General features: G+C 69.7%; 2 protein-coding genes and 2 non-coding genes across 6 annotated transcripts; 2 read left to right on the plus strand and 2 right to left on the minus strand.

The window, feature by feature from the left end:
- Window positions 1–139: 139 nt before the first annotated feature.
- TRNAC-GCA (transfer RNA cysteine (anticodon GCA)) lies at window positions 140–211 on the minus strand. Its single transcript has one exon. It is a non-coding gene; the product is annotated as a tRNA-Cys (tRNA).
- Window positions 212–2,056: 1,845 nt separating this feature from the next.
- Window positions 2,057–3,664, plus strand: LOC129195197 (dickkopf-related protein 3-like). Its single transcript, XM_054801036.1, has 3 exons — window positions 2,057–2,209; window positions 3,023–3,200; window positions 3,465–3,664. Exons 1-3 carry the CDS (start codon window positions 2,057–2,059, stop codon window positions 3,662–3,664), a joined length of 531 nt encoding a protein of 176 aa, XP_054657011.1.
- Window positions 2,574–2,664, plus strand: TRNAI-UAU (transfer RNA isoleucine (anticodon UAU)). The gene is given in 2 exon segments: window positions 2,574–2,611; window positions 2,629–2,664. It is a non-coding gene; the product is annotated as a tRNA-Ile (tRNA).
- Window positions 3,665–4,248: 584 nt separating the features above from the next.
- Window positions 4,249–16,991, minus strand: CACNB1 (calcium voltage-gated channel auxiliary subunit beta 1). 3 transcript variants are annotated; one of them, XM_054801884.1, is made up of 14 exons: window positions 16,746–16,991; window positions 14,831–14,917; window positions 12,980–13,099; window positions 12,278–12,400; window positions 11,994–12,130; window positions 11,823–11,899; window positions 11,364–11,509; window positions 10,046–10,126; window positions 9,900–9,958; window positions 9,486–9,595; window positions 8,508–8,659; window positions 8,301–8,396; window positions 7,423–7,608; window positions 4,249–6,323 (listed from the first exon to the last, which is right to left on the minus strand). In XM_054801884.1, exons 1-14 carry the CDS (start codon window positions 16,830–16,832, stop codon window positions 5,871–5,873), a joined length of 1,914 nt encoding a protein of 637 aa, XP_054657859.1. In that variant the 5' UTR covers window positions 16,833–16,991; the 3' UTR covers window positions 4,249–5,870. The 3 variants fall into 3 exon arrangements, with proteins under 3 accessions (XP_054657859.1, XP_054657857.1, XP_054657858.1); XM_054801882.1 differs by lacking the exon at window positions 11,364–11,509 and adding an exon at window positions 10,294–10,313 and having other exon boundaries at window positions 16,746–16,901; XM_054801883.1 differs by lacking the exons at window positions 14,831–14,917; window positions 16,746–16,991 and adding an exon at window positions 14,267–14,358.
- Between the last annotated feature and the right edge of the window lie 213 nt (window positions 16,992–17,204).

Genomic DNA, 17,204 nt, shown 5'->3' on the forward strand with positions numbered 1-17,204 from the left:
GAAAGCACCGCCCACGGCAGGGACACCCGAGGCTGGGGGGGAGCAGGCGGCAGCGGGACACGGCCTCCCCTCGCTGCCACGGGAGCTGGGGAGTCAAAGAAAAGGGGGGGGAAAAAACGGGGTACCCCCAAAGAAAATAAGGGGGCACCCGGATTTGAACCGGGGACCTCTTGATCTGCAGTCAAATGCTCTACCACTGAGCTATACCCCCACGGCTGGTGTGCTTCTCCCTCGGGTGGATAGTGGCACTGCACGGGCCTCTGTGCACACCCGTGCACACCCACTACATGTGCACATGCAGCTGCAGTGCGCACACACACGCAGACACCCCCCCATCTCACCTGCACAGCACGGTGTCCTCCGGTCCCGCCTGCACAGCGGGAGGGTGGGGAGCAGAGGCAGGGGGGCCCCCCTGCACTTATCCCAGGCCTCAGCAGTCTGGGGGTGTCGCAGCCCCAAAGCCCCATCTGCAGAGAGTGGGACGGAGCCAAACCCTGAGCTTTCTGCAAAGCCAGACCCAGGCCATGCACCCCACCGCAGGGCTCAGGGGGCTGGGGGAGCACATGGGCCCCCCAGAGCTGCTGGGGCTGGGGGAGCCGCAGGGCTTTGGGGGAGCAGAGCCGCTATGCGGGGCCTCTGTGGCACTGGGGGGGATTAGCTGGAGATGGCAGCAATGGGGCGAGCACCCAGCAGGAGACGGATGGGGTGAGCAGCCGTGATTGTGCCCAAGGAGCGAGGTCAATATTTGCTCTCTAAGCCGCTGTGCAAACGTGTGCAGGGTGAGCGGGGGCAGCGCGTGGGGCCGGATCTGGGCATCCTGCCCCGGGCACCAGCACCTCTTGTACCACGGGGAGCAAGGAGGTTTGGGGTCACCCTGGTGCAAGCAGCCACAGTGGTTTTCCAGTCACTGGTCCGGGGCATCCCTTCACTGAGCTGCCCCGTTTCCCTGTGTCACCCATCACCCACCACCTTCCTTTACAGGTGGGGAAACCGAGGCACAAAGGCAGGAGGAAATCGCCCAGGGCAACAGAGTCTCAGAGAAGGAGACCCCGAGGGAGGGTGATCTTCCTCCCTGCAGCAGGACAAATCCCTGGAGCCCAAAGGAGGGGGCACCCTGGTGCACCCCACTGCCAGCGAGCCACCAGCTCCTGTCCTGCCCCAGCTGCTCCTGGGGACAAAACCCACCTGGAACATTGTCTGCAGCCCCCGTGCCACAGTCCGGCAACTGGGAACCAGCGCTGGGGTGGCTCTCCCCACTGGAAAGTGTATTGGAGAGGTTGGCGGGGAGCGCAGCATGGCCCTGGCTTAGCCCCCCCGCCTGTTTGGGGACCCAGCGGTGGCATTGTCTGGGGGATCCGCTCAGGGGAAGCCATTTGTGGGTTTGCCCAGTGCTGGTGCCAGCTCAGCTGGGAGATAAGGGCCAGGACACGCAAACACCTCGTTTGCAAAGCCGTTAGGGAAGGTGCAAAGCCCGTCACCCCCGGGAGACGTGTGTGCACAGGAGGTGCCAGATGTGGCATGCACGGGAGGGGGGATATGACACACACCCCAGGGCAAACGCCAACCGTGTGCCCACCGCTGCCCTTCCTGGGAGCGACAGCGTTTGCCCCCCGCTCTTTCCTTTGGCCTCCCCCCATCCCTGCTGCCCACTGCATCCCACTGTCCCAGGAAAGGGGGGGACAAACCCAGGAACCGAAGCCTCCTGTCGTACAGAGCCACTTGGTGCCTGGCAGGGTGCTGGCACCCACCACCACCCCGAGCCGTGGGAGGACCTGAGGGGTTGGCAGGGACCTGGGACACCTCGGGCTGCACAGGGCTGGTGCTGGAGCCGACCAGGCGCTGGAGCCAGACTGCTCCGAGGGGGCCGTTTACTTTGGGGCTGTTGCACCCAGCAAGGGGAAGGCTGGCAATTATGTTAATCCCTTAACCCCTGATTGCCTCCTCCTTCCCCATTAGGTGGGCAAACAGTTTTAGCAGCAGGGGCCAAGATAGGCCATGGGCTACATAAACCCAGTGCCCCAGGTCTGAGCACCCAGTGCCACCCACCAGCAGCAGCATGCCGATGTACCCAGCCATCCTCTGCCTCATCGCCTCGCTCCTGCCCGCCGCCTCTGGCTACCTCTGGGCCTGGATGTACTCCTTGCCCCAGCACCCGCCCGACGAAGCCGCGCTGGGCAGAAGCGCCGGCCCAGGAGACAACCTGGAAGAGGTGAGTGGTGGGTGCTCCCCTGGGTGTGGGGTTCCTGAGGGAGAGGGGGTGCAGTTGCAGCAGGGGTGGGAGCAGGAGCTGGGGTTGCAGGAGGGTGGGAGCTGGGGTGGGTGCAGGAGCTGGGGTTGCAGGAGGGTGGGAGCTGGGGTGGGTGCAGCAGCAGGGTGGGTGCAGGAGCTGGGGTTGCAGGAGGGTGGGAGCTGGGGTGGGTGCAGCAGCAGGGTGGGTGCAGGAGCTAGGGTGGGTGCAGGAGCTGGGGTTGCAGCAGCAGGGTGGGAGCTGGGGTGGGTGCAGGAGCTGGGGTGGGTGCGGGAGGGGATGGCGGGGCCGGGAGGGAGCACGGGCGCGGCGGGCGGCGCCGGGCGCTCCAGTGGCGCAATCGGTCAGCGCGCGGTACTTATAGGGCAGTACGCGGAGCAATGCCGAGGTTGTGAGTTCGAGCCTCACCTGGAGCAGGACTTTTATGGGCTCCGGCAACCGCGGTGCCTCGCCCCCCACCCCCCACTGGCACCGCGGCCGCCCCCGTGTCCCCCCCTCCGCCGGGTTTTCTTTTCCCGAGGGAAAACCCTGGAGCCTCTGTGGGGGGGTTCCCGCGGGGATGGGTCTCCCCAGCCTGGCCGAGCGCTGCCGAGCTGCTCCCGGCCTTCGCCCCCCTATAACGCTCCCACAGCCCCACGCCCAGCCCTGCTTCGCTTTGTAACGGGCAAACAAAACAGTCTCTGCCCCGTGCTGCTGTTTCTGGCCAGTCCCGGGGTCGGGGATGGGGCTCGGGATGGGGCTCAGTCCCCTGATGTGCTGCGTCCCCCCGCGCAGGTGACGGCGTGCAGCCCGGCCAGCCCCTGCACCCACGGGCACTTCTGCGACGAGCACTTCGGGCTGTGCCTGCCCACGCGCCCCGCGGGGCAATACTGCCGCCGGGACACCCACTGCGCCCACGGCCTCCTCTGCATGTTTGGGAAGTGCCAGCAGCCCGTGCCCGACGGGCAGGAGGGTGAGCCGGGCTCTGGGATGGGGGGAAACAAGAGACGGACCCCCCCAGCCTCAACCCTGGGGGCTGGGGGACACGATGCTGATGAGGTGAGGTGGGGGGGGGGGGGCAGCTTCCAGCATCAGCCCCGACCGTTCGAAGCCAACGGGTGCTGGGGACACCCAGTCCCAGTGCTCCCAGCCCCTGCAGCCCCAGCCTTGGTCCCCCAGCCTGGGGATGAAGTGGGGGTCCCACCTCCCCTACTAACCCCTCTTTCTGCCCCACCAGGAGCCCGGTGCCAGCGGGACGAGGACTGCGGCGCGGGCGGCTGCTGCGCACGGCAGCACGGTGAGCGGGTGTGCCAGCGGCGGCTGGCACTGGCCCAGAGCTGCCATGTGCCCCCCGGGGGTCTGGCCTTCAGCATCAACCAGGTCTGCCCCTGCCAGGCCGGGCTGGTCTGCCGGGCCGCTGCACCCAGCCGAGAGTGAGTAACGGGGCTGGCGGGGACCCCCAAGCCGGAAGGGGGGTGTGGGGGGCACCTGGGTCGTGCCCCCGGGTGTAGGGGGTGGAAACGGGGCAGGGACCAAAGTGCCACCGACGTCCCCGTGTCCTCTCCGCAGGAAGGCGTTCGAGTACTGGCCGGAGAAGAGCGAGTGGAGGTGCCGGCAGCCCTGAGCCAGCGGCGCTGTTATTTATTCCCTGTAAATAGCGTGTCCAGAGCCGGCCGAGCGCCGATAAACCTGGCCGAGCGCCGCGCTGAGCCCGGCTGCTGCCAGCGACCGTCACCCTTGCAGCGGGGCGGCGGGAGCCCCACCAACTCCTGCTTTGGGTCTTCGTCCCCTCACAGGAGCCGGGCAGGTCCCAGCTCCGTCCCCAGCAGTGCCCCCTCCCCAGGCACCCGCTGAAGGCCCACCCCAGGGAGAGACGTGGGGGGGTCACTGCAGAACTGAGTTGTGCCCGGTCTCAGCACTGACCTCCCCCCCCTCCCCCAGCAGCTGCAGACCCCATGCGTGTCATGTCCGTCCCCCCCCCGCCCCATGCAGACCCCACCAGGCACGGCCGCGGGGCAGGTCTCACCGAAATGTTTATTACAAAGAACCAAGCGAGCGGGGCGAGTCCCCCCACACACCAACGAGAATAAATAAATAAAATACACTTTGTCAGGTCTTTAAATAAAGTTTGTGGAGTGACATAAATACGGGACGTTCCTCTGCCCGCGGGAGGGCCGGGGGGGGCCCCCACTGCCCGGACCCTGGCCACTGCGGGGGGCAAGCGGGTCTCAAAGCACTTGGCAGGCAGTGACACAGAGTTCCCCCCTCCCAGAAAAAAAGGGGAAACTGAGGCACACAATGGGCGGAGGCGGCTTGGCAGCGGCAGAGCTGGGTGCCCCCGAGCCCCCCCGGCCTGGGCTGGCAAGGCTGGTGGTCTGGCTAAGGCAGCGACCCCGGGGACCCCCAGCATCGCCCCGGGGAGGGGCAAGGGGCTGCCCCATAAGTGGGGCGAACCCGGCCCCACGGTGAGGGCTGGATGTGGGGTGTCCCCACCTCACCCTGGTGTGGTCACCCCCGCAGAGGTGGGGGGGATAAGGGGTACCCCGGGGTGGGCGCTGGAGAAGGCAGTGCCCCGGGGCGCTGGGGGAGGGGGGGCAAAGGCAGCCCTGCCGGGCAGGGGGGACGGACAGACAGGCTCACGGACAGACGGACGGACAGACAGACACAGCTGGACGGGGCGAGAGCAGACAGGCACAGCGGGAGGGGGGTGGCACGGGGGGGATGGGGGGGGGGGGCAGGGGCCTGGCGCTGCCCGGCGCACCCCAGCGGTCCCAGGGAAAGGGGGGGCGGCGTGCGGCCCCCCAGGGCAGAGGGACTCGCCAGGTGCTGCCATGGCTGCGGCAGGCCAGGGCTGGGCAGCTGTTAGCATGGGTTAGACCCCCCCAAAACTGGCTCAGATTTGCCCCCCCCCCCCTCCAAAATTCAGGCAGAGCCCCTCCAAGGCAAACGCATGCAAACACCCCTGCCCCAGGCAGGCAGCATCCTGGGGCGGGGTGGGGGGGGCACAGCCTGGGGCAGCGGGACCCCTCTGCGGCCAGCACACCCCAAAGCCCTGCACACACCGCACACGCATGCACCCCCCCCCCGCAGCTGCTGGGGGGCTGGGGGGGGGGGCTGTGGGTCGCAGCCCTGCAGGCGTGCAGTGCCAGGCTGCAGGCACTGGCTGGGAGTGGCGGGGGGCGCAGCTGGCAGGGACCCCCCCACACTGCCACGGCCAGCTCAGGGGTCCCCCTGCAGCCGGGTGGCAAACAGCACCATGGAGAAGCGGGGGCACCCGGCAGGGGCGGGCAGCTGACAGGCAAGGGCTGGGTGGGGGGCACAGCCCCCCACCCCGTGCCCAGGGGCAGGGGACGGGGACACACCGGCCAGGGGCAGAGCCCCCCCTGGGTCCCCTTTGGTCACTTGGTCTCCCGGTGGGGCAGGGAGGGCCCGAAGCACCATGAGATGCTGGGGGCTGTGGCGGGGGGGGCCGACCCCCCCCACCAAAGAGTGGGGCAGGGGGAGCCCCTGGGGCAAAGCAGGGGCTCCCCATGGTACGGCTGGCTGGGCTTAGGGGGGGCACAAAGGCAACCGGCGGGGCTCTCCCCCACCCCAAAGCCAGCGCTGGGGGGCGGGCCCATCCCCTGCCTGCACCCCCCTCACCCTAACGGATGTAAACGTCCTGGCCCCAGCCCTCCACGTCGCTCTGGTCGAGGCCGAGGCTCTCCGGCGGGTCGGGGCAGTAGCCGTCCCGGCCCTTGGCTCGGCCCCGCAGCGCCCGGCTCTCGCGCCCAGGCTCGTCCTGGTCCCAGGTGCCGGGGTGCTGGTGGCCGGGGGGGGCGCGGGGTCCGGCACCGGGGGGACCCGGCGGCTCCTCCTCACCGGGGTCCGTCTCGATGTCCATACAGCAGGAATCGCCGGGCTCTGTGCCGGCCGAATCCCGGCTGCCCGGGGTCTCCAAGTCGAAGGTGTCCTGGCGGGACAGGGTGCGGGGGGCCGGGCGGCCGGGCGGCGGGAGGGGGCGGCCCTGCCCACGGCCCCCCGCCTCGCCCGGGCCCTGCCGGAGGTGGCCGTGCTCCCCCTCGCGCGGCGGCTCCCCAGGCACTAGGTACGGACCCTGGTTAGGAGAAGCAACCACACCGTGCAAGGAGGGACGGACGGACAGATGGACGGGGGGGTTAGTGGGGGGCGGGTTAGCTGCGGGGCTGGTGGGGGGGCACATGCGCTCCTGCCCAGCCTGGCCTGCCCACACCGCGCTGCTCACCCGGGCCACGACAGCGGCAGGTCTCAGCCCGCCACCAAACGGCACCGGGGGGGTCGCCGGGGCAGAGCCAGGGCAGGAAGGGGGTGACGGGGTGGGGGGAAGAGCAGCGCGGGGAGGGCTGCGGGGTGGGGGCTGGCGCGCCAGCGGCATCCTGCTCGCTGGAAGAATTAGCGACAGACAACACAGGACACACGTCCCTCCTCTGCCTCCTGCCCTGGGTGGGTGCTGCGGACCCCCCAGGCCCAGCACCGTGAAGCCTGTGGCGGGCCGGGGCTCTGCATCCCCCTCCCAGCTGGCTCTCACCCACACCAGGACACCCCGTAAGCCCTCACCGCCACCACAGCCCCCCCCAGAGCTCTGGAGAGGCGTGGGAGTGGGGGCTCTGGCACCCCAGCAGCCCCAAGGGAGACATGGAGGGGACTGACATTCCCAGAGGGGCTCGGAGGGGGCAGATCCCTGGGGACCCCCATCCCCAGGGGAGCTCCGGGCCTGGGAGGGGGCACAGATCCCCAGAGAGACCCCAACTCTGGGGTTGGCACCAGTCCCAGGCAGGGAGCAGGTCCCCTGGGGTGATCCTAGGGGGATGGAGGGGAGCAGGTCCCCAGGGGGGTCCCCGATCCCAGGGCAGGGGGAGCAGGTCCCAAGGGAAGGCGATCCCAGGGATGATCCCACCCCTGGGGGGGCTGCAGTACCCCTGAGGGGGGCCACAGATCCCGCGGGGGGGCAATCCCAAGGATGGTCCCACTCCTGGGGTGGCCGCGGTTCCCCAGGGTGGCCCCGATCCCAGGGGCGGCCCCGATGGCGGGGCAGGGGGGGGGGGGTGCACGCACGTGTCCCCGCTGCCGTCTCACAGCGCGTGCTCCTCGAGGGGTCCGGGGGGGCTGGGGGTGCTCTCGGTGCCCCCGCGCCCCCAGAGGCCCAGGTTCCTGCGCAGGGAGGTGAGCACCTGTACCTGGAGGTTGGAGACGGGCGCAGGGCTGGCGGCCAGGGCGGCCGTGGCCATGGTGCGGTTCAGCAGCGGGTTGGGGGGGTTGCTGCTGGGGGGGTGCGTCGCCTTCCAGTAGGCCTCCAGGTACTCGGCCAGGTGCTCGCAGGCCTCCTCCAGCTGGTTCTCATCCAGAACGATGTCGAACATCTCCTGGGGTGGGAGGAGACTGTGGGGCTGGGTGGGGCTGGGTGGGGCTTGGGTGGGGCTGGGTGGGGCCAGGCAGGGCTGGGCAGGGCTGGGCAGGGCTGGGCGGGGCTTCTGGGGACAGGGTGGAACCTATGGACCAATGGGACAGGGCAGGGCTTCTGGGGACAGGGCGGAGCCTATGGACAGGGGCATGGCCCATGGGACAGAGCGTGGCCAATGGGACAGGGCGGGGCTTCTGGGGACAGGGCGGAGCCAATGGGACAGAGCGTGGCCAATGGGACAGGGCGTGGCCAATGGGACAGGGCGGAGCCTGCAGTTCAAGCTGTAGTTGGTGGGAGGAGCATCTGGCCCCCCTGGGGGGGAGTCTCCAGCCTTGTAGGCGGAGGATCTGCCATCAGCGAGGCGGTGAGTGGGGACTCTGGTATGGGGGCGTGGAGCTGCTGGTCCATAAATGGGTGGTGCCCTACACCAGAGTGAGGTGGTGGGAGGAGCCTCTGGCCTGCAGGGCTGGGTGGAGCCAATGGCCACAGGGGTGGGTGGAGCCAATGGCCACAGGGCTGGGTGGAGCCAATGGCCACAGGGGTGGGAGGAGCCTCTGGCCTGCAGGGCTGGGTGGAGCCAATGGCCACAGGGGTGTGGGCAGGAGGAGCTGGGGTGTGGGCGTGGCAGGGCGTGGCAGGGCGTGGTGTACTCACGGGCGGGCACTGCGCCAGCTTGTCAGAGGCCACCATCTGCACGTTGAGGTGCTTCGCCTGGGACTTGCCCCGGGACTTCACCAGCCGCTGCAGCACCTGGGGCAGGAGAGGGCAGCCCGGGGTGGCCGCAGGGACCCGGCCCCCCCCACCCCAGCATGGCGGAGTGGGGGCTGGGGCTGCCACCCCCACCCCAGGGCCCGCACCCACCTTGGGGGAGGTGATTTTGATGTAGACGATGATGGGGGCCAGGGACGTCTTGGCCAGCTGGGCCGGGTGGTTGATGGTGTCGGCATCCAAGGCCACCAGCTGCAGCGTCCGGGCCAGCTCGAAGATGCGCTCGGTCTCGCTCTGGACCTCGGCTGCCAGGGCAGGGAGACAGCGAGGGTGAGGAGACAGCACGGGGGGATGGGCAAGCACATGGGGGGTGTGGGGATGACTGACGGGAGATGTGATGAGGGGAACGGGACGGGCACAGGACCAGGAGGGGTCTTGTGCTGGGACTTGGCCGCTCCAGTGTCACCCCAGCCCCAGGGACGGGGGGCTCACTGCAGGAAGGAGGTGGCAGTGGGTTCCCAGCGCTGGCAACAGCTGGGTGAGGAAGGGGCAAAGCCCCCCACGCTCTTGGGGTGGGGGCTCAGATGGGGCTGTGGGACCCGGGTGTCCCCAACCCTCAGACTCTGCCCAGGTGGCCGAACCCCACTGCGTCCCAGAGCCTGGTCATGGCCAGGCAGGGAGGACGGGGATCCAAGGGGACACGTCCCCCACTGTCCCCCGCCGGGCAGGGGGCTGCCAGGGGTCCTGGCGGGTCCATGCTACATACCCAAGACATCTGTATCAGGAGCAGGGGAGGAAGGAAGCAGCGCAGAGGGAAGGAAACCCAAAGGAAAGGAGAAAAAGGAAAGGAAAGAAAAACACAACAGAAAGAAGATAAAAGGGGAGGAGGGGGAGAGAGACTGAGTCAAATCGGCCGGGGGGAGCACAGAGCCCCGGGTCTCCCCTGTGTTAGTCACCCCACGGCGGTGGACCCCCACACCTCTCCCCCACAAACCGTGCCCTGGCGCAGGCGGGACGAGCACCCTGGGATGGATGGGCTGGGGGACGGGAGGCTGCCGGGCTGATACAGATGGAGGCTTGGGGTGTCGTGCTGCCCGGCCGGGCGGGGGTCAGCGCGGGGGGCTGCCTTACCCAGGCTGGAGCGCGTGCTGGAGCGCTCGATGATGGTGTGCTTGCTGGGGTTGTTCAGGACGGAGCGCTTGGCTAGGGAGATGTCAGCTGTCACTCGCGTGATGGAGATCCTGCGAGACGGAGAGGGCACGAGCAGGTGGGGGGAGCAACAGTGGGTGCAAGACCCCCAAACATACACACCCACCCCCTTGCGGGGGGCAGGACAGGACCCTCCTTCCACCCCCTTCCTCCCACCCCATGCATGGGGCTGCCTGGAGCTGGAGCCAAAGGGCAGGGCTGAGGGTCCCCCTGCGTGGGATTAGGGGGTCCCCCCGTGGGATTAGGGGGTCTCCCATAGGATTAAGGTCCCTCTATGGGGTAAAGGGTCCCCCTGTGGTGTCAGGGGTCCCCCGGCCACGCAGCCGCCTGTCTCACCTGCCATCAAAGCGATGCTTCAAGAAGTCGAAGAGGGCTTTCTGCATCATGTCCGTGACCTGGAGCGGGAGGAAGGCAGGGAGGGAGAGCATGGGGCTGGGGTCACCCTTGCCGTGTGCCCCTCCCCTGCACCCCCCACTCCTCACCTCGTAGCCCTTCAGCGACGGCCCCACCAGGATGATGGGCCGCATGGAGGGCACCACGTCATACGGGGGCACGTGCTCGGCCTGCGGGGCAGAGCCGGGCGTTAGCGGGGCTGGGGTGGGGGGGACACGCCGGGGGACGCTCAGCTTCGCCCCTGCGGGGGCAGCTCTGAGGATGGGGGGGGGCTGCAAGCGGGGGGCACCCCGTCCCCTCCCCGCGGGCCCTCCCGGGGGGTCCTGACGCTACTCACCGATTTCTGCTTCTGCTTCGCTACGTCCCGAGAGGCCGCGCGGGGCCGGGGGGGGCGAGAGAAGACAAACAAGGCATGCGTGTTATCCGCGGGCGCGGGGAGCGGGGGCACCGAGCTGGGCTGGGGGGGCCCGGGGGTGCGTGTGTGTCCCCCCGGGGGGCTGCCCCTGGGGATGCGTGTGTGTCCCCTGGGGGGCTGCCCCATGAGGGTGTGTCACATGGAGCATGGCCCTGCTCTTAGTTAGATTTGGGGCGCAAGCGGGGGCTCTGCGGGGCTTGGAGAGCGGGATGGGGGGTGGCAGGGGGCAGCTCGGCCCCCCTGGGCCTGCTCGCCCCCACAAGCCCTTGCAGACCCCCCCCCGCCCCGGGCTGTGGTTGCGCCCAAACCGCCCCAGCTACTGCCCAGCTTGGGGGGGGGGAGGAACGGTCCATTCCCATCCGCGGGGGGAGACGAGACACCGGCCGTGCTGGCACACACCATGCGCACACTGGGGGGGGCCAGGCAACGGGGAGGGGGCACGGGCTGATCCATCCCATGGACCACGGGGGGAGGATCAGCCACGGACTGATCCATCCCATAGATCATGGGGGGAGGCAGCCACGGACTGATCCATCCCACAGATCATGGGGGGAGGCAGCCACGGACTGATCCATTCCACAGATCATGGGGGGAGGATCAGCCACGGACTGGTCCATTCTATGGATCATGGGGGGGAGGCAGCCATGGACTGATCCATCCCATGGACCACGGGGGGAGGCAGCCACGGACTGACCCATTCCACAGATCATGGGGGGAGGATTAGCCATGGCCTGATTCATCCCACGGCCCACGGTGAGACAGAGCCACGGACTGACCCACCCCATGGTGCATGGGGGACACCCCCGCCGCCCCATCCCCTGCAGACACTCATGCCCATGCTGCGGCGCGGGGACACGCCGCGGCAACGCAGGCAGGGTGCTCGGGCGGCGCGTGGCCCCCAGCACCCGGCGGGTGCCCCCGCCAGCCCTCCCAGGCAGTGTTAGGGCAGGCAGGGTGCAGCAGGCGAGCGCGGGGCCGGCGGGTGCCGTTACCTTCCTAAAGAAGGGGATGCGCTTGGTGTGGGCGGGGGGGGTGGTGACACTGCTCACGCTACTCTTAGGGGAGCGGTGGGTCTCCATGGCCTCCTCCTCCTCTAACTCATCGGGGTCAAAGGCAAAGCTAGGCATGTCCAGGGCACCTGGGGACGGAGGGGCAGCCAGAGCCGGGGAGAGGGGAGGGAGAAAAGAAAAGCGATAATGGCGATGGAAGAAGGGAAAAATGGAGATGGGGGGGGGGGGGAAGAGTGGGAGGGTGGTGGGGATGGGAGGGGGAAGAAGCAGGGGAGAAGGGGGTCCCCAGGGGAGAGGGGGGGCACCCGCCTGCCTGCACCCGGGGCGGAGGGGCCAGAGCTGCAGACGAGGGGGGGGGTTACCAGCGCGGAGGGGAAGAACCCCCCAGGCTGGACCTGCCCCGCTCAGGCCAGGGGCTGCAGGGACACCGGACACTCTTACCGCTGGCCGGGGGGGTGGGCCGGCGGGTCCCCGTCACCACGTCGCCCAGGCTGGAGCTGGAGTTGTCCCCCGATTTGCTGGATGGAAGAAGCACAGAGAGGGGGACGGGGGTGAGGGTGGGATGGGGGGGGACATGGGGAGCCGGGGGGGGGGTCAGGGGATGAGCCCCACCTCGAGCTCAGGCGGTTCTGCCTCATCTTCTGCTCCTGCAGCAGCCGCATGTTCTCCAGCTTGACGGGGCTGGGGATGAAGCCCACCTCGCAGCCCTCCTTCACCAGCCGCCCGATCCACCAGTCGTTGTTGTACTTCTGCACCGCGGAGAGGGGGGGGAGGGAACGCCTGAAACCCTCAAACGCCCGAAACCCCCAAACGCCCTCTGCCAGGGCTGCCACCCCCAGAGCGACCCCAGCCCCGCAGCCCTGCCAGCCCCCCCCCCCCCCCAGCCTGGTCCCCACCTCCTTGATGTGCAGGAAGTCTTTGGGCTCGAAGCAGATGGCCATGCCCTGCACCGGCATGTCGTCGCTGGCGGAAGGGTTGTAGCCGACATTCGTCCGCACGGCAAACGCCACCGGCTTCGTCTGCCAACAGGAGAGGGCTCAGCATCTTCCCCCACCCCAAACCGCAGAGACACCCCCCCCCCCAGCGAGAGCTGGTCCCCCCTCGGGCCAGGCAGGTGCCGGTGTGACCGGCGGGGCAGCGGGGCTGGTTCAGCTCCTATGGGCACCGCGGCACAGCCGCTCACCACAGCCTGGGCTGGGGATGCTGTGGCCAACACGCCCCAGGAGCTAACGAGGGACTCATTAGCTAATTGCCCTGGGCCCGCAGCTGAGGCGTGCTGGATGCTCAGCCAAGGCGAGAAGCCGGGCGTCTGGGCTCCCAGTTCCACCCAGTAGACCCCGCTGCCTTCCCAGTGCCACCCAGGGGTCCTGGGGCCACCGCTTCAGGGGACGGGATGCCGCGGGGGTGCAGGACAGGAGCAGCGGGGCGGGGGGGCACGGGGGGGGTCCCCTGTGTCTGGGGTCAGTCCCATCCCACAGCGGGTCCCACCCTGCCGGGGCAGGGGGTGCGGAGGGGCCGGGTGGGTGGCAGGGGTACCTGCCTGCACCCGGGGAAGCGAGGGCAGGCGAGGGGGGGGGTCTCCAGCCCAGCCGTCCCACCTTGGCTTTCTCCAGCTGCGCCATGGCCTGGCGCTCGGCCTCCTTGCGCAGCGCCTCCCGGTCCTCCTCCAGCGACGCGTCCGAGTCCGAGGGGCGGCTGGTGTAGGACTCCGCAGAGCCCTGGGGGAGCGGGGAGAGGGGTCAGCCCACGCCGTCCTCCCCCGAAGCGGAGAACCCAGCCCCAACCCTGACCCCGCAGCCGTCTCCCCGCTCTGGGATCCTCTCACCAGAGCTGGTGCCCATCATCGTGGCCTCTGGGCCCGCTGGGGACAAACCACCCCCAGAAGCTGCCTCCTCCTCGGGCAGGGGCAAATCCTGCCCAGCGGCATCCCGGCGGGGTTACGGCAGGCCGAGTGTCGGCGCAGCTGTTCCCACCGCTCCGGCACGGAACGTGATACCGAGCCGGCGCCTGCTCCTGTCCCGCTGCTGCCGGCCTCCCCGGGGCCTCTCCTCGGAGCTGGGAAGGCCATGAGAACCCCCTGCGCCTGCCCGCCACCCCCCCAGGCTGTCCCCCACCCGAGGGAAGGCCAGTGGGGACGGTGCTGTGTGTCGTCCCCCCCCGCCGAGGGGTCCCATGGCAATGGGGAAAGGGTGCTGGGGGGTGACCCGGGGTCACCCCAGGACAAGGCTCCAGCTGGGGTGGGACTGGAGACCCCCTGCTCGCCCTCCCCCCCGCCCAGCCCCCTGGGGCCGGAGCCCGAGCAGGGGGGCACCAAGGAGACCCACGGGCTCCCCCAGCCCCGGGCAGTGGGTGCCGCAGGGGACGGCAAAGGGACCCGCTGCCCGGGGGGGGGGCTGGTCCCCCCCAGCCCCTCTGTGATCCCCTAAGCCCCACCAGAGCCCCCTGGGGTTGCGGGAGCCCCCGTCCCCGATTTGCCCCATCCTTTCCGAACACTGGGGACGTGGGGGGGCCGCTCTCCTTCACACAGGCCCCTATCCCCGGCCATGGGGCAGCAGCCCCCCCAGGGACCCCCTCCCCAAAAGCCATGGGGCAGAGACCAGCTGCCCCATCTCCTCCTGTCGCTTCTGGGGGTCTGGCCCTTCCTGGAGCCCCCCAGCCCCATGGTGAGACTGGAGAGGCTTTTTGGGGGGATCACCCGGCGTCCAGGCACGATACCCTCACCCCCGGATCCCACGGGTCCCACCAGCTCCCAGGACCACCCGCTCCAACCCCCACGCAGCCCAGAGGGACCCCACACCGAGGGCAGAGCCGGGGTGGGAGGGTGCCAGGGGTGGGGGGGCTGCGGGGTGGTGGTGACACACACACACGCACGCACGCACGCTCACCGGGGCGGCGGGGTGGTCTTTGCCGGGTATCTCCATGGTGGCAGGGCCGGGGGCGAGTGGGTCGGGCGGGCGCTGGGCTGGGGCACCCGTGGGTCAAGTTTCAGCCCTGGGACGGTCGCAGCCGCCCCGGGTATATTTAGCCCGGTGCTGGGCAGGGGGTGGGGGCCGGGGGGGGGCCACAGGGGCCGCTGCCAAGCCGGCAGCCCTGCCAGGTGGACGGGGCTGGGGAGGGCGGCTTTGATGCCAGCTGGGCGATGCCAGGGCTGTATCCCCTGCCTGGCACCCCCAGGAGGGGCGGGGAACCCCTGGGGAGCTACAGGACCCCAAATGCTCCCAATATGGGGGGGACGACTCCCCCCAGCACCCACTGCAGAACAGAGAGGGGCTGGGGGCGGGGGGGGCACAGCCGGGTCTGGCTCAGCCGTTGCAACGCCCGCGCTCCCCCCAGGCCAGGCTCGGTTGCAAACCCGGACACCCCCTCGGTTCCCTGGGGGGGACAAGGGCCCCCCCAGGCGGGCAGGTCCCCCAGGTCCCCCGGGACAGTCACCCCCCCCCCCCGCTCACCTGCCGGACGAAGCTGTTGGAGGTGGTGTCGGACGAGGTGCTGCCGTCCGAGCGCTTGAAGCGGCTCTTGCGCTTGCTGTACTTGCCCTGGGGAGAGGAGACGGGGGGCAGGAGGGGAGCGCTGGGGCTCCAAGACATGGGGGGCAGCTCTGTCCCCCCCCCAGCTGCCAGGGGTGCTCCATCCCCCTCTGCCCCCACCCTGCAAACAAACCCAGCTCCTGGGGGACAAGAGAAGGGAAACTGAGGCAGGGAAGGGGGCAGGGTTGCCGTGCAGCCCCCTCCCCAGGGACCCGGCATCGCCTTATGGGGGGGGGGGGCTGGATCTCCCACCCCCATGCAGAGGAGATGGAGCCAGGGGGCTGACCGGATTTTGGGGGGAGCCCGACTGCAGCCCCTGGCTCCTCACCGCAGCCACCGTCCCCAAACGCCGTGGCCCCCCCAGCCCAGAGCCCAAACAGTGTCCTGGGGAGGTGGCCGCTAAGGCGACACCCCACACGTGCCTGAGCCCTGCACACGCGTGTGCACACACCCCCCCCCCCCAACAGCGTGGGCACCGTCCCCTCGCCCGTGCACCCCCGTGCCCACCCCCGCCAGCCAGCACCCACCTCGCACCCCCATGGGACCCCCCCCCCTCTTCCTCCAGTGTCTCCTGCTGGGATGGACTGGAGAAGCGGGGGATGCCCCAGTGCCCCCCCACCCCGCAGCACCTCCCGGGGTGCACGCTGGGGAGGGGTGGCCTGGGGGGGGGGGGCCGAGAGGCTGGGACATGCTGGGGCAAGCGGGACTGTCACCTCCCCGGCGTCTCGGAGGGACAGCTGGGCCCAGCTGCCACCCAGCCTGGGGATGGGTGGTCCCCGCGCCGGGCAGCACCGGGTATTTTTAGGTCCTTGGCCCCCCTGGCCCCCCACCCACCCCATCCACCGCTCCCAGCAGGGATGGACGCGGCTGGGGCTCGGCAGCGAAGGTCCCCAGGGTGGGGACGGCGGCCCCGCTGCCAGTGTGGGGTTCACCGCAGCCACCCAGAGACACCCCCCCCCCCCAGTAAGGTGGGGGAGACACCCAGCTCTGCCGGCACCCGGGTGGCTGGATGCAACCAGGGACTGTGTCTCCATCCCATGCCCCCCCCCACCCCAAAACAACTGTCACCCCAACCCGCTGATGCTTTTCAGGCTGCCACAGAGGGGATGTGGGGGGGTGTCTGTCCCCATGGGGGTGTGCGGGGAGGGGGACAGCACCCAGCCAGACCATGGGGATGAGATGCTCCAGCGGTCCGCGGTGCCCCCCACCCCATTGGAACCAGCCAGGGACCCATCCCTTCTCCCCCCTCCAAAGCTGAAGGGGACAAGCCAGGGCAGGGGACACACCCCCCCACGCACACCACCACCCCCCCCCCCCCAGCAGAGTTTTCCCAATTCCTAAAAGTTTCCCGGTGCGCAAAACACCCCCCCCCCCCCCGCACCCACCTCCCCACCCCGGTGGGCAAACCCCAAGGGGTGGGGGGGTAGGGGGACAGCAGTGACACAGCAAGCAGCACAGAGCCCCCCCTGACTCCATGCGCTCCCCAAACCTGGGGGGCTGGACACCCCCTTCCCTGGGATGCTTTGTGTTATGGGGGGGCGGGGGGGGACGGACCGACTGCATTTGGGTAGCTTGGTTATGGGTGGGGGGCACCCTGTTTTGCATGCGGGGGGGGGTGAAATCACCCCTGTTATGGGGTGTAGGGGATGGGATGGGGGGGGTGAGCCCCAGCGGTTCCCCCATGGGTTTGGGGGCACCGCCATAGCGGCGCCCCCAAACCCATGGGGGAACCGCTGGGGCTCACCCCCCCCCCACCCCATGCTGCACCCTGGGGCTCTTCACCACGGTACCGATGCAGCCTCCCCCCCCCCCGTCCCCAAATTCCCAGGGGTGTCACCTGGAGGGCGGCGTTGTCGAAGACGTCCATCTGGATGTCCTGCGTGGAGCTGTAAGGGGTACGGGCCATGCCGCCTTCCCGAACCATGGAGCTCGCCGGGGTCGGCGGGTTTTGGGGTGGGTTGGAGGTGGGGGGGGGGGGGACGGACGGGACACGACACACAGACACACACGTAGAGGGACAAGATGATGACGATGACGATGGAACCCAGGCCTGGCCTCCGCCGTACCAGCCCCCGCGGTGACGGTGGCCCCGGCGTGCAGCGAGCGAGAGGAGGAGGAGGAGGAGGAGGAGGAGAAGGAGGAAGGAGGAGTGGGGATGGCAGCAGGGGGGGATGAGGGATGGCGGGCGGCCGCCTCCGCCACGGCCGCTCCCACCGCGTTCCTGGGAGGGATGGGGGATGTGCCCCCCCCCCCCCCCAGGTAAGGTACCCCCAAAGCGGCTCCTTCCTCTGGGGGA

The sequence above is a fragment of the Grus americana genome, chromosome 22 (genome assembly GCF_028858705.1).
Source record: "Grus americana isolate bGruAme1 chromosome 22, bGruAme1.mat, whole genome shotgun sequence".
In the NCBI taxonomy this organism is placed as follows: Eukaryota; Metazoa; Chordata; class Aves; order Gruiformes; family Gruidae; genus Grus; species Grus americana.

Coding starts and splice junctions, on each gene's coding strand:
- LOC129195197 (XM_054801036.1), top strand. CDS start 2,057: ATGCCGATGTACCCAGCCATCCTCTGCCTCATCGCCTCGCTCCTGCCC. Junction 2,210..3,022: donor CAGGAGACAACCTGGAAGAG/GTGAGTGGTGGG, acceptor CCCCCCGCGCAG/GTGACGGCGTGCAGCCCGGC. Junction 3,201..3,464: donor CGTGCCCGACGGGCAGGAGG/GTGAGCCGGGCT, acceptor CTGCCCCACCAG/GAGCCCGGTGCCAGCGGGAC.
- CACNB1 (XM_054801884.1), bottom strand. CDS start 16,832: ATGGTTCGGGAAGGCGGCATGGCCCGTACCCCTTACAGCTCCACGCAG. Junction 11,900..11,993: donor CAGAACCGCCTGAGCTCGAG/GTGGGGCTCATC, acceptor TCTTCCATCCAG/CAAATCGGGGGACAACTCCA. Junction 9,959..10,045: donor CGTCGCTGAAGGGCTACGAG/GTGAGGAGTGGG, acceptor CTCCCGCTCCAG/GTCACGGACATGATGCAGAA.